General features: G+C 41.8%; 1 protein-coding gene across 1 annotated transcript; it reads left to right on the forward strand.

The window, feature by feature from the left end:
• Positions 1-25: 25 nt before the first annotated feature.
• On the forward strand, positions 26-14,797 carry matk (megakaryocyte-associated tyrosine kinase). The gene is made up of 13 exons (XM_082525401.1): positions 26-219; positions 360-457; positions 2,800-2,913; positions 3,016-3,131; positions 3,479-3,698; positions 5,033-5,126; positions 5,269-5,334; positions 5,438-5,537; positions 5,700-5,784; positions 6,553-6,626; positions 6,774-6,969; positions 7,153-7,239; positions 13,273-14,797. The coding sequence occupies exons 2-13, from the start codon at positions 449-451 to the stop codon at positions 13,486-13,488; spliced, it is 1,377 nt and encodes a 458-aa protein (XP_082381527.1). The 5' UTR covers positions 26-219; positions 360-448; the 3' UTR covers positions 13,489-14,797.

Raw genomic sequence — 14,797 nt, forward strand, 5'->3', positions numbered from 1 at the left:
TCCTAAATATTGAGGAAGTGGTTCACGCGGACATTGAGCGCGCGCCACCGCGAGCGCTCACAAGGCTCTGAGATGTGAATAAAGACGAGGAGCGGCTGCGGACGGGCTGGAGACGATGAAGAAATTCAGCCGAAAATAAGTTTGACGGAGAGTGCCCGCTGAGGAGGCCTGGAGCCTGGTGGTTTCTCCTGCTGACAGGCTCTCCCCAAAGAGCCGCAGGTACTGAAACATTTATGCCGACGAGGACTCGGACGGACGGCGCTGTCTGGGCGTTCATCTTCTGGCTTTGACTTCGACAGAGGCGGATTTATCGAACAGCAGCTTTGAATTGTACTGCATCTGTTTGCGTTTTATTACAGGACAGACGGCGCTTTTTATCTTTCCTGGCTGTTCGGAGACCTTGTTTGCTCGGCCAGGTGTTCAAAGAATTATCCAGCCAGCCCTGCTGATGGCAAAGGTACGTACTGCAGATGTGTGCAGCTGTATTTCAGATTATAGGCTAACGCTAATGTGATTGATAAAGTATGTACTAAGTACTCATGTCTTAATCCAAATTTACACCCGAGTGTCGGCTTTATTTATACGGCACATTTAATTACACGTAAACCATAAAACCACAAACCGTGTAGTCAGGCAATAAACCAAACAAGTAGGATACAAGTCAACACAAACACACAGTTATGAACTGTAAGCCTGTCAGAATTTAAATCTTTTGAACCGTAAACACAGATGTAACTGACCTCGGATCAGCAGGCAGCTTGCGCCAAATTACCGAAAGCGCCCTCAGCTGAGATCTGATTCTCGGGACAGTTAAAAGATCTCAACCTGCTCAGGTCTGACTGCGCAACTCAGAGATGCACTGGTGGCCAAACCCTTTGAGTGCGTTATGAACTAATAAAAGGGTTTTTTCCCCAATAAAGTGACTTCAGCACTATTTTGAATTCTATATGTGCGTGTAAGGATTCAGGACGAGCTGAAGTAGTCCTGATGATTCTGATACTGCTGCAGATAGAGTTCTGCGGTATTGCTCCACGGGCAATTTTCTCAGTGAGTTTCATATGAGATTTTTCTAATTTTTGATATATATTTTTTAAAAATGTAACATGCAGTTCCGTTACAAATAACGTTATGGACTTTATTGTGTTTCACAGAAATAGATGATAAATATCAGAGCTGGCACCAGCTCACCGCTGACTCTGTCACTAAATCTGCCATAACATCGAGTCAGTCTGATATCAATCTCCGTTTGAATGAGGTCAAGTTGGCAATCACACGCAATGCGTTCCTGGTAATACAGCCGTAAACTGTGACAGACTGTCAGAAATCACATATCTGTTACTGTCTACGTACACAGAAAAGTTTCTCAGCATCCTTCCTGTTCTGTAGGGATACAACCTGAATACAACCAGCTGGCACTCAGTCGCTGACTCATTCAAACTGACCGCAACATGTTGAGAATCTGTCTGCATTTATAATTTAAACAGCAGTTATTCAACAGTCTCCCAGAGAATGAGTCCAAGTCAGACTGCGACTGTTTGCAGAAAGGTTTCCTCCTGTCAGGCGACCTGTGCAGTTATCTTGCGATCAACTGGATGAATGTGACAAATTTAAGTACAATCAGCACACAGCCACAGATATCTATTTTTTTAAAATTAATTAATCTGTCTAATTGTTTATGCAAGGTGTTGTCCTGTTTTTGCTTGTATGACTGAGCCATTAGTTTGCTTTGAATTAGGACGTTGGCTTTGTCAAGCCAAATGTGTCCAGGAATCTTTTGGCTTTAATGTATTAAACAGCATTAATCGATGTAAAACCTTTGGAAATATCAGGAACTTGCATGAAGGAACAGAGAATCACATGTGTCCTTTTACATTAACAATACTGCCATTAAAGCACTTCAATAGTCATGATTTTAACCTTATTTGAACAAATGAACAAAGGCAAGATGGAAATACTGGCAGTGCAAAATGTCAGAGTTCATATTTATTCAGGGTGGGGACAGAAATGATACATCATAATGTGGCAATATTGTATCAATACAGGGACACTAAATGTTAATATTTTATTAGACAAAATTAAATATTCTGGGAATGCTACGAACAAGACTTCTCATCTCATCCTGAGATGACGTCAACCGAGAAAACTTAAATTTCTTAACTCATGTTTTCTCTACCTTACCATGCAGTGTTTCAAAAATGATGCTCATATGTCACAAACTCTTTGAGAACTTGATGCGTAGGCTATCATTCTCCCCCAAACGGAGGGAGTCTGTCATCGTTTCCATTTGTTTCTCTGTCTGTTTGTTCGCAGTCTGTCCACAGTTTTCAAGATATCGTTCTCAGATTTTGCAGATACCAGTAGCAGATAATAACATTTAATTCTGATGGAAATCAGGCAAAGGTCATTGGTCAATAAAAGGAAATCAGTTGATCATTTCATGGAGGTCCAATATTTGTCGCCGGTAGATATATTTACTAAAATTCTTGGCCAAAAGATCCGACCTCCAAAAAAAGGAAATTCTCATTTTGTTGGTGTATTTTTTACGCCGACCAGAATAAAGTCGACAACCAACCACCAAACCAAGACGGGCTGTGGGTGTCCAAAAGAGATATGTTCAAATGCTTTGGTTTTATGCTGGTTGTTCAGTGGTCTCACAAATCATCACTACGATACACGACAAGTAAAAACGTACAATAACACTTGTGAGTCCTAAAACAGCAAGTTTAGCAAAGCAAACTCAAAGTGTGACTCACAGTCATGGGTCAGTGCCCTTCTCATAATTTTCCTTTGCCTCCTTAGATGAGTTGGGCTGCCGGTACTCAGTGTGTAGCCAAGGGGGATCACAAAAAACCCAAACCTGGAGAACTGCTGTACCGCAAAGGAGACATCCTCACTATTGTTGACACAACCACGGTACCGTCACTCACCGTCATGTTTTACAGATGCTGCAGAGCTTTAGAGGATTTTTATTTGGAAGAAACTGAAACTGATAAAGCGAACGTTGCTCTTTTCTAGAAGAAGGGATGCTACAGAGCCAGACACAACACCACAGGAGAAGAAGGAATCATCAACGCCACCAATGTGCGTGAAAGAGAGGCTCTGCGAGTCGACCCCAGCCTCAGCCTCATGCCGTAAGTCACCTTGTTTTTCTCTCACATGAAGGTACTGAGGGCTCACGTGGGTGTGTTTCCCTCTTGTTTTCACAGCGATCACATGCAGTGTGATGCTCGTCTCTTTATTTAGTTTCCATTGTGGTCAGCCCTTAACTCGTGATCACACATCTTAGACATGCAAACAAACATGGTCTCTGGAGTATTCACCCCAAGTTCCTTTTTCAGAGATGTTAATACCTGAATGCTTGATAAATGTATGTAACCACTTTCCTGCCTGTTGAGTGATTTAAAAAATGTCATATTTGGCATTACGTTCACGAGGAACGATTAGTTTATGCGACTCAGCGTGCGTTGTCTTTCCTCAGCTGGTTTCACGGAAAGATCTCCGGTCCAGAAGCTGTGTCTAAGCTACAGCCAGCCGAGGATGGCCTGTTCCTGGTGCGAGAGAGCATCCGTCATCCTGGCGACTACGTCCTGTGCGTGAGCATCTCCGGAGAGGTCATTCACTACAGGGTCATTTATCAGGACAACAAGCTGACCATCGATAAAACCCAGTATTTCTACAACCTCATCGATATGATAGAGGTAGGAGGAAATGAGCTCACTGGACACGTTTCTGTTACAGATTCTGTTTAACGTGGATACGACTCTATATGTGAAAGAGCTACATGTAGTTTATTAAGTCCACCTTCTGACAGATCCGCCTGCACTCTCTGCACCGTTTATCGATTTACAACATTCAAGATCATTTAATTATCATTATGCAATGCAAGATTGCACAGCTGGAGGTGCAGATCCAGCCGCCCTAAAGTGCATGCAGAATTAAAATTGCCTTGGGGGTTCAGCTAGTAATGCTTATGAAATTATCTGGAAGGAGGACACAAGCTTAACCGTCCACTCATAATTCAATTCATGCGTATCCTCCTTCTCCCCAGGGGAAAGTCACCTGACTGGCTTTCTGTTCAGCTTTTTTTTTAAATAAAAAATTGGATGATTTCCTCACTCCAGCCTTTCCAAAATAAAGAGCCTGCACTTGAGGGAAACAGTAATGTGGCACTGCCAGTGTTCCTAGTTAGCACCAGCTAATTAGCTTTGACCATAAAATAAGGGCGATGGGAATGCTGGCAAGAAAGGAAGAGAAAGAGGAGTGCTATCAAAATCCCCTAAGATGAGAAGAACGTGTGCACCAAAATTCATTGCAGTATTATTGTCTCAGTCTCCGTTTAATAGACACTGCAGGCCTGCTGTATTCAAGCTGTTTGTCAGCCTGAAGCCTCATCAGTGTATCATCAGTGACAGCAGAGGAAAAATATATTTAGTTCTCGTGTCAAAATCAGGATGAGATAATCAAATTCAGCCCTTTTATGGTTTATCAGCATTGAGCCGGTCTTTGTGTGAGGGTGCAGTCAGAGTTTGGAGACTCCACAGAGATGGCAGCGCTCGTTCAGCAGCTTATCAGAGAGCTACAGATGGCTCCAGGCCTGAGTCAGACCAGCTGACTTACTCCTGCAGGAAAAGGAAGAACGGCCAAATATTTGAGCTGGATTGTTTGTCCGGTGCTCATAGAGCAGTATGTCACATAATCTATTATATTTGTATAATACATCGAGTTCAGTGCTGGATTTAATTCAGTATTGCTCTTTGTGGAGTGCAGTCTATTCATAGGACTACCCTTTATGTGTTTGCACTTAAACCTACAGCTGTGGCCACATTTAGGTTTCCTGAATTACTAAGATGAGTTATTTTTTCACAGCTCTCTGTTCAAGTTTAAGTGAGATTTTTCCATCTTAACCCCCCCCCCAAAAATGTACTTGATCTTAATGAGTCAGTAATTCACAGGTAAACCAAGCATGATCACATGGGGTGGAAAATAAGATAAAAAGCTGAAATTGTGTTGACTGAATCTTCCATCTTTGCAGTTCTATTCAAAGAACAAAGGCTCGATCGCTACGACTCTTCTGAAACCCAAACAGAAACAGGGAACCAAGTCAGCTGAGTTGGAGCTGTCTAAAAGTAAGTTTAACATCAGTATGTGCTTCCTAAGAAAAGAGGTGAGCTGCTGTGTGGGGATGAGTCATGTATGTGAAGTATTTATAGCAATGATAATGGAAACATGCGTGAGAGGTTATCTTCTTTACGTATGTGCTCATTTTAGGTGGATGGCTGTTGGACATTGAGAAGCTCACTCTGGGAGAGAATATCGGCGAAGGGGAGTTTGGTGGTGAGTTTTCGGTTTTAATTTCCCTTTAAAAAGCATCAGGAACGGCAGATAGTTAAAGATGCAATAGGTTGGTTAAACGGCGAGTGTGTGATTCAACCTCCAGCTGTTTATGAAGGGGTGTACATGGGCCAGAGGGTGGCAGTGAAGACCATTAAATGTGATGTCACAGCTCAGGCGTTCCTGCAGGAGACCACAGTTATGACGTGAGTCCCAAGATTTCTGCAAATTCTGACAATATTGAAAACAACACGAGTGAAAAAGAATGAATGCATTGTGATCTTGTTTTAAATGTAATGCATCTGTAAGCCTGCATTTCCCGTTATGCTGCTAAATTCTTATTTTTAACGTGGACTCACTTCTTCCAGGAAGCTGCAGCATAAAAATCTGGTGCGGCTGTTGGGAGTCATCCTTCACAAAGGGCTTCACATTGTCACAGAGCTCATGACTAAGGTACAGCCAACATGTTTACAATTAGCAGTTTATCATTGGCCCCATATATGAAGGAAGACAACAACCACCGGTCGCAGTTTTAGTCAATAGATTACCAAGCAAGATTTATAAACAGCGATATTTGACACGTAGAGCTGGTTCCACCGTTTTGCAGCTGCGTTTGAGAAAGTGAATAAGAGAGATGGTATTGGTGGGGTCCGACCACTGAGAGCTTTAAAAACCAATGATAGAAAATCTTAAACTGAATTCTAATATGAACAGGAAACCAGTATCAGTGATACAATCTTGGTTCTAGCACCAGTTAAAAGTCTAGCTCCAGCATTTTGAACTAGAGAGTGAAAAACAGTGAATTACAAAAGTCAAGCGTAGATGAACCAAAGGCATAAATAACGTGTAAATAAATATTAGGCAACGATAAAGGTAAAGTCAGCATAACTGTGAAACATAGAGGAAGTAAAACTAGTATGTGAGTCACCGGTGGGGAGCTTCAGGTTGTTTTCTCACAGATCGTTTCATTGATTGTTACGCTGAAAGTTCATTTTCAGGCTGTGCTGGTGTAAATAAACAGCTGGGCTAAGCAACTAAAGATAAATGTGGTGCAAAAAGCTTTTGTGCAGCAGGTGGTGAGGAAACATGAAAACGTCATCGTTTGCAACGTTGGGTCTACTTTGACAGCCTCAGCCTTTCTCCCATATTTAATATGTATGTTTGAACATTACACACTTTGTTTGATTTGACTTTTTTGAGCGCTGCGTGTTTCTGTTGCAGGGAAACCTCGTTAACTTTCTCAGGACACGGGGGCGTTCGGTTGTAAACTCTGTTCAGCTGCTTCGCTTTTCTCTGTGAGTGCGAACATCAAAAATGGCCTTTCATTAGCAAAATCTATAGTGTGTGCATCAGTGCACAGATTGTTAATCAGTCTGCTGTACAGCGTGTGTGTTTAATAGTGTATTTTTAATATTTTTTTATATGTGTGTGTCTGTTGTTAGTGATGTGTGTGAGGGGATGGATTACCTGGAGTCAAAGAAGCTGGTTCACAGAGATCTGGCAGCTCGTAATGTCCTAATTTCTGATGACAATGTAGCCAAGGTGAGCGACTTCGGCCTAACCAAAGTGGATTCCAAGGTGTCAGATAAAGCCAAACTGCCGGTGAAATGGACGGCACCTGAAGCGCTAAAGAAAGAGGTCAGTTTAAGAAGGAATGCACTATGCTCGTCTTTTACATGTTTTTTGGATAAATTCTAAAATATTACTTATCAAATTAAAGAATCAATCAAATTAAAGACAGGAAGGACTAAACTGATTTAAAAAGTATGTCCTAATAGAAAGCTGCTTTACATTTTGCACATTTTTGTCCTCATCCGGCAGAAATTCAGCACAAAGTCAGATGTTTGGAGTTACGGCATTCTTCTGTGGGAGATCTTCTCATACGGTCGTCAGCCTTACCCCAAGATGGTAAGTAGCACCAGTGCAGTCTGCTATCAGTGTATATGTGTGTGTTTACAGTGGTGCTTTACACGCATGTTAGTTGTGGTCATTACTCAAAAAACAAAAGTGTTACACATTACTTGTTAATTTTCTTAAAAGCATTACTTTACTTTCACCGTACTCACCAATGAACACGATAAACCTGAGACTACAGTTTTACACACCAACACAAACCCCTGTCAGAATCAGGATGCACCAGTTTTACATGTAAACACAAAGCAAAGATGAAATCCAGCCCACAAAGACACTTTAAAGGTGATTCTACTTTAGAAACGTGAATATGTAGAAACAGCATGCCTTAGCGTTAGCATGCTGTCTGTGCAGATGCTAGCAAATAGTCAAAGCTGTGTTAGCAGCATAATGGGACTGGTTTGGTTACGGACAGTTTGTATTTCGTGCTCTTGTCTTTTTGTGCAGTAAAAGTGTAATGTCTATGTTGCTGTATAGATCAGTCCACCAGTTCCTCCTCTGAGCGCACAATTTCAAATCAGCTGATTGTTGTGTTACTGTGTTACAAAAAAATTGAATTTGATTGCTCTAACTTTACAGCATGTAGAGAAAAACCTGCTCTCTGAACTTGTGCAGTACAGGAAGCTGCAAAGAGCAAACAGACAGATTGTGAAAGGGAGGAACCACGCTGCTTAAACACAGCCTTGTTTATCACTCTAATCCCCGTCAGGTAATATTTGATCCCCGACCTCCAAGGTGATTTGCATCTTAGCAGTTTAGTGAGGAAGACGGGATCAGTAGGATCAGTAGGATCAGGCAGAATTAAACACCGAGTCCTCCATCTCTTTTCCATCGTACTTCAGGTGGTGTCTTTTGATTACCTACCAATTACAGCTTGTTTAACAAATACACGGGTTGATTATTTAAGTAAGTTTGTTTTAGCTTCAATTAAACACTACATCTAATTAGTTAACACTTGGCAAAGAGCACAAACTAACAACGAGAGTGTAATTGTGTCTGTGTGAACTCCACTATGCAGTACAGACAAAACTCTGCTCACGTTATCTTGAAGACAGCCTCCACTGAGAGAATGACAAGTCTTCATTGCAGGTTGTAAATTGTTATATTTAAGGCTGGTTTACCCACGGGTGGGTTAGGGTCAGATTGATATCAGCAGTGGTCATGTTCATGGTGAACCTCACTATAATGTGTCTGACACTGAAGGAACCAGAACTTTGTTTGTTGTGATAACTGTATCTGTATTTATAGAGTAGAAATACATGAGCTCTGACACAAAGGCTACGTTTACCTACGTGCATTAAATGGTTGAAGACTTCAGTCTTTGCTAAATTAGTAAACACCATTTAGCATGCAGGGTGAGCAGCTTCCTTCACAGTTGATGTGAAGCACATTGGCACTGCTGGGAGGAGCATGTGTTTGACTTAAATATGACTATTGAGGTTACAGGTTTGGTGTTTTGTGTTATCTGAGCGGCTCTTTTCTAGCTCCTTCAGTTGAATTCGAGGATAAAAGCAAAGAAGAAAGCCTGAAGATTGTTCATATATTTAGGGCTGTTCGATATAACCATATATATCGGATGACGATATAAAAACGTCCATCGTTTCATTTTATGCTATCGTTTGTTTCGTGGTGTCACAAAATAAACTGTTTACAGCAATATTTGTTCATGTTCTGATGTCACTGTAGTGTTTATATTAATTTCTTAAAGTTCTCTCTTTCTCTTATATTTAATATAACCACACTACAGACGGACAAGCGCCTGTTTTTATGCGTTGTCGTTAGCAACAACTACAGTAACAGCATCGCGTGTCCGCTTGTTTATGTTCCACGTAAACCTTTCACAATAAAGCTCAAGATCCTGTTGAGACTTTTCAAAATAAACTGAATCACGTGAAAGATGCAGATTATTTACGGATGAGAATTAAAAAAGAGCCGCCAGCAGCACGCCGTGTAATGAATACTCACAAAGAAAACGGCGCCGTTACAACTTATGTCTAAAAATCTATCGTTTCAGCATCGGTTAAAACACTCGACTCCAGCTACACGACGCGCAGCTGGAAACACTTCACGCAAGTCGAGCTGCCCGAGATTCACAGACTTTACAGAAAATGTTACATTGTTGTGATTTATATGGTTATCGGACGATAGATGTCTCATATCGGGATATGAGGTTTTGGTCATATCGCACAGCCCTACATATATTCCCTCTTTTTAGTCCAGTAGTTGTTGAAGTTGTTAACTATTGCCATACTGGCTCGGACATCTTCTGCCTTAACAAGCTCGATGTCAGGACATACTGATGAGAAGTACGTCATTGTTCCCCAACCGAGAACATCTCATTTTCCATGTATGTGTCTGTAACAAGACAGGGAATTGATGTAATACCAGCTGACCCAGTAAGAGCTGTTATAGCCAGTGCATATGGGAACTATGGATAAGCAGAAGACCCACATTTACACTGACTATGAAGTACTTGGTTGCCTCGCGCAGTAACATCTGGAGATCCAGAGGCTACGCCACAATGGGAATAATAATAATGAGTAATGAGTCGCCTCTGGTAGAAGATGCAGCTGAACTACAGGATGGAGATTGTGGCCAGACTCAAAGCATCCACACAACCAAGGGCACCACTGCCCCAGCTTACAGATGAACTCACAGATGCTTGCAGACATGAGCGCACAGCTCAACTCACTATCATCAACACCAGATTCAGTCAAACTAATATTTACCACTGCCACAGAAACCAGAACCACAATGCAGGAGGAAACATCCATGAGTACATCAGGAATCTGTCCCCAAGAGATCGGCTGCTCCAAGAGTACCTCGGGCAGCTGAAAAAAAGGCAGCGACAGAGAGAGGTAGCTCAAGAAATCTACCAGTGGCTAGAAAAAGCTGGCCTAATGGACAACACAGCCGGTGCCAGGACGGGCCCAAGACACCAGATCCACGGAGGCAGGAGTCTACCACAACTGACAGGACCCAAGTTACAGGCTGTGCAAAGGTGCTTTGGAGATATTGAACGTATAATAGTGGAATTTCAGATACAAGCTGGGACAGTGTACAGGAACGTCTGTGTCACATACGGATTAGAAGTCCCAAAGTCCTGATGAGGTGGTTGAGAACAACAGGGTTAAGGTATTGGGACCTAATGTTCCAGACAAACAAGCAGCTGCTGGTCAGCCAAGCAGACATAGTGGTTGTTGAGAATCCCAGTGAACAGAAACATTAGGTAGAAGGAGCACAAGCCCCATGGGCTGAGGAACATCTGAAGGGGAAAGCCGAGTGGTCAAAACCCGAAAACCTGCTCCACAGCGCTCATGGCTTCAAACTTGGTCAACAACAGGTCTTTCATTTACAGCAGACCTTCCCAAAGTGTGGGGCCCGCCCCCTAGGGGGGGCGCAGAGCTATTGCTGGGGGGGGGACAACAACGCTTGGACTCTGCTAGCACGGGCGCCCACAGAAACGCAAAGCAGGAGATGAAGCGTCGCTGAATATGTTTCCAAACCAACTTCATTCTAAGCCAAAGACGAGAAAATATGGTGAATAGGGCTGCCACAAACGATTATTTTGATAGTCGACTAGTCAGCGATTACTTTTGCGATTAGTCGACTAATCAGATCATCATCCATTGAACATACAGCGTACAGCTTATTGCACCAGCAGCATCTGCTCTTATATAACTATCATTAGCTTTCAGCTTTAAGTGTTTAAGGTCTGTGCTAACTAAAAATAAAGACAAGATGATAGTTTATTAAATTTTAATGACATTTGCAGATTGTTTCGGTGAAGTTTAATAAACTCCTTGCTATCTAAACTATAACAGGACACCGGAGTAAATTCTGGAGCATCTCACACTTCTGATAATCAGCTGTCTGCTTGACGTTTATTCAGCTGTGTAAAAACTATAACTTTAATCTCAGCCAAACCGATTTACTCAGGAACAAATAAAATACTAAAAAAAGGCAAACAATAACATTGTTAAGTTATCTAAGTGACTCATATATCATGTTTAACCTGAGTAGCGAAAGACGGCGGTGGGTTTGAAAACGATTTGCCGGGAGTCCGGTGTTCTCACGGCTCTAGTTAGCCTAGCCCCCGGCTAGCTAACGAGCTAGTGGGTAACAGACGTCTCCGAAAACGTCGGAGCGCTTTTGAAAATATGTGGTGTCCTGATAAACTGAGCAGATATTTGAGGTTTACACAGCTACATTCTCGCCTGAAAATATGTTAAATGTTTATTTTGTGACCCAGAAAGAATAATAAGAGTAATATTAAAACTAACCAGCTGCCGCCATTGTTGGAAACTAAGCAGGGCCGCGCTATGAATTCTGGGACACAGTTTCTTCTTCTTCGGGGTTTAACGGCAGCTGGCATCCTTGGACATGCAGTGCTGCCATCTTCTGTTTCAGTCCGTTATTACACTCTTAAATCCTACTACTGATTCCTGCGTCTTTTGTGATCTTACAAAGCTTCAAACGACGCGTCGACTATTAAATTAGTCGTCGACGATTTTGATAGTCGACGTAATCGTGACTAGTCAACTAATCGTGGCAGCCCTAATGGTGAAGCAAATCTGCCCTTTGGCTTCACCTGCACAGGTGCCGAGGTAGGTCTCCCTGCAGGGTTGGTTTTCCCTGGGTTCTCCAAATCACAGACAAACAGGATCCCACATTCTTGATTTTTAGTTCACAAACACTTGTTGTAATGACTAACTACTCCTGACAGTTTGGAGATGTTTGCTCTTTATACAGTAAAGTTACAGCGGGATACAAATAACATCAGGCTGATCCTGCCACGATTTGTTCCCCCTGTCTAAATCACAGACAAACAGGATCCCACAGCTGTTTATGTTTTTAAACCCATTTTGCACAGAGAGACATTTTTAAAAAAAAAAAATTATTGATAGCAATGTTGAACATTATTACACAGGAAAAAACAACTACATGTAAAATAATGACACCGTGACGCCTCTGCCTTTGTAAATAGAGGGACAGTAACTGAGTGTTTATATGTAAGCGTGTAAAACCTGAAGATAGAGACAAAATACTGTTAATCTGCTATTCTGCAATTCCTCTCATGTAAACAATGACGTGGCCACAGCGTGACCCGAATAAAGGCACGTACCTTTGACGTTGCCTGACGAACTCTGTGTTCCTTGTCCACACGTAAACGCAAAAAAAGGAGTTTTAAAAAAATCTGTTTTCGGTGATTCGAAACATCATTTACGTGGACGACACAGCTGCGTTTTCAAAAATACCCGTGTAGGTGCAGACGCAGCGTAAAAGAGTTTGTAGTTTATTTTCTTACTACCTGCAGGTTACTTGTATTTGCTTAATTGTTCACTAAATGTTTGAGGTGTGAAATAAACCGCAATTGAGTAAATGTGGGTGTGTGTGGTTGGAGGATGTGTTTGTGTGTGTGTGCGCGCGCGAGGGGGGGGGGGGCGCGAACATTTTTCTGTAAAACAAAGGGGGGCCAGCGAAAAAGTTTGGGAACCGCTGATTTACAGTGTTGACTTACGCACACTGTACATCCCACAGCGCCTTTGCGGGTTCCTGACATGCAACGTAAATAGAAACTCAAGCTTCTTTCGGCTTTTGGCTTCTCCTTGGAGGAAGGGCAAGCATGTGGTTGTTTGTCCTCTCTGACCTGCACTATATCAAGATGTGGTTAATTGGCTGATGCACTTGAGGTGTGTCACTTACCTCAGCCGACCCTACTCCCTAAATCCTTCTGCCTCACCTCTTCCCTGACAGCCTGGCCAAAACCTGCACTCCACCCCCACAGTGGTTTTGTTGTTGCTTCACATCAACAGTGCAGGTGTCCGTCCCTCAGTGCTTTAAATACAACAGACAATGATTGCAGTTCTGCATAAAGTGCAGCTATCATTGTTTAAGTTTGGATTGTTTCTTAATACTCTGCAATTGATTTTAGTCACCATGAAAACCCGTTTAACACATTTAATGTAGTAATCTTCTGAGGTAATCACTTCCTATGTCAAACATTTTCCCATTGCTCCTCTGCTTTAGTCTCTGCAGGAGGTGAAAGACAAAGTGGAACAAGGCTATCGCATGGAAGCTCCAGAAGACTGTCCTCCAAGTGTTTACTCCCTGATGAGGGTTTGCTGGGAGCAGGAACCTCGGAAAAGACCCGGATTTCACAAGCTGAGGGAGAAACTGGACCGAGAGATGGAAAAACTCAGCCCGGGCTCTGGGTCAAAGTCTCAAGATCAGACCGGATCTTGATCCTGAATTATTGCCCTGCAGTCTGGGATACAAATACAAGCTGTTGGACCGTTGAGTTTTAGAGCCACAAGAGTTTTACTGAGAGAAAAGACCATGAACTCTGATCATGAATGTATGTGATGCAAAATGGTTGGAGCCATGACTACACCAAACTTCACCTTTTGGGTCTCGATGGCCTACCTAACCTGATAAACTACGGAATAAACCGTGAAACGCTTGACTTTTGTCACGACAGCTGTTGGATGGATTGCAATAATATTTAGTGCAGATATTTATGTTCCTCTCAGGATGGATTGTTATAATTTTGGTAAACCCTTAAAGCAACACTATGTACATTTTGCAGAGCAGTAACAACAGAGTGGTGTTTACAGGATTCAGCCTGTCTGAGTTTCTGCTTCTTTTATAGCTGGTTGTCAGTTTTAGGGGTTTTGAAAGAATATGTGTACTCCGAGTCCAGATTAAGCAGCTTTCACTGTCCACAGAAAGAGGACAGGAGCTTTCAGGTCACATGTCTAAGAGGACACAAACAGAGAACAAAATATCTGCGCAGGGACGAGACTGTGACTCTGATGTACCTGTAAGGAGCTCATTTGGTTGCTCTTCATTATACAGGCACTGATTTATGGTGCAATTTCCCCAAATTTGTCATTTTTTCCTGAAATTAGGGTCAAATTTTCAGTATTTGAAATACACGAGCATTTACTTCCAGTAGAAAAAGAAAATAACAACTTTAAGATTTTTTTAATGGGTGCCTTTAGAGATATTTAAGAAATTCTACTTAGGGACCAAATAATATCTTGGACAAATGCTGTTATAGTCAATTATTGTTACGGGCTAAGCTAGCTTTCAAAAGCAGCTCTCTTATTTATAATCCTATAATCTTATAATATAATCTTATCCATCTTATCTTTTAAGATAACTCCTGAAACACCACTTAATTGGTCAGAGTAATTTTTTTCTTTCATTCTTGTTGATTTTTGTCTTTTAGGCCTTCGTGCATTACTCATCAGCCATTTCAGGTCAGAAGCATCTCTTCTAACTGGGAGTGCATGCCAAACCTGTAAACACAACTCAAGCATATTAAAGAGAAATCCCCAAAATAACGTGTGATTACAGAGTAACAACAGGAAACCTTCACAACACGAGGAACTCATTACATTTCTTTTCAAAGGGACTCAAGAATTTAAATCAGCAAACAGAAATTAGACCCTAAATTCAGAAAAATCATATTTTTAAATCTATGGAACAACTGCATGTGTTTCTTTCATGTTCTATTTATTAAAGTGCACATATGACCTGTTTTTCACCA

The sequence above is a fragment of the Aulonocara stuartgranti genome (assembly GCF_965226115.1).
Source record: "Aulonocara stuartgranti genome assembly, chromosome: 23".
NCBI classification, from domain to species: domain Eukaryota; kingdom Metazoa; phylum Chordata; class Actinopteri; order Cichliformes; family Cichlidae; genus Aulonocara; species Aulonocara stuartgranti.

What these genes read in the sequence shown, in the direction of transcription:
- matk (XM_082525401.1), top strand. An exon ending in CAGGAGACCACAGTTATGAC is followed by an intron (nt 5,538 to 5,699) that starts GTGAGTCCCAAG and finishes CACTTCTTCCAG; the next exon opens with GAAGCTGCAGCATAAAAATC. An exon ending in CAGCTGCTTCGCTTTTCTCT is followed by an intron (nt 6,627 to 6,773) that starts GTGAGTGCGAAC and finishes GTCTGTTGTTAG; the next exon opens with TGATGTGTGTGAGGGGATGG.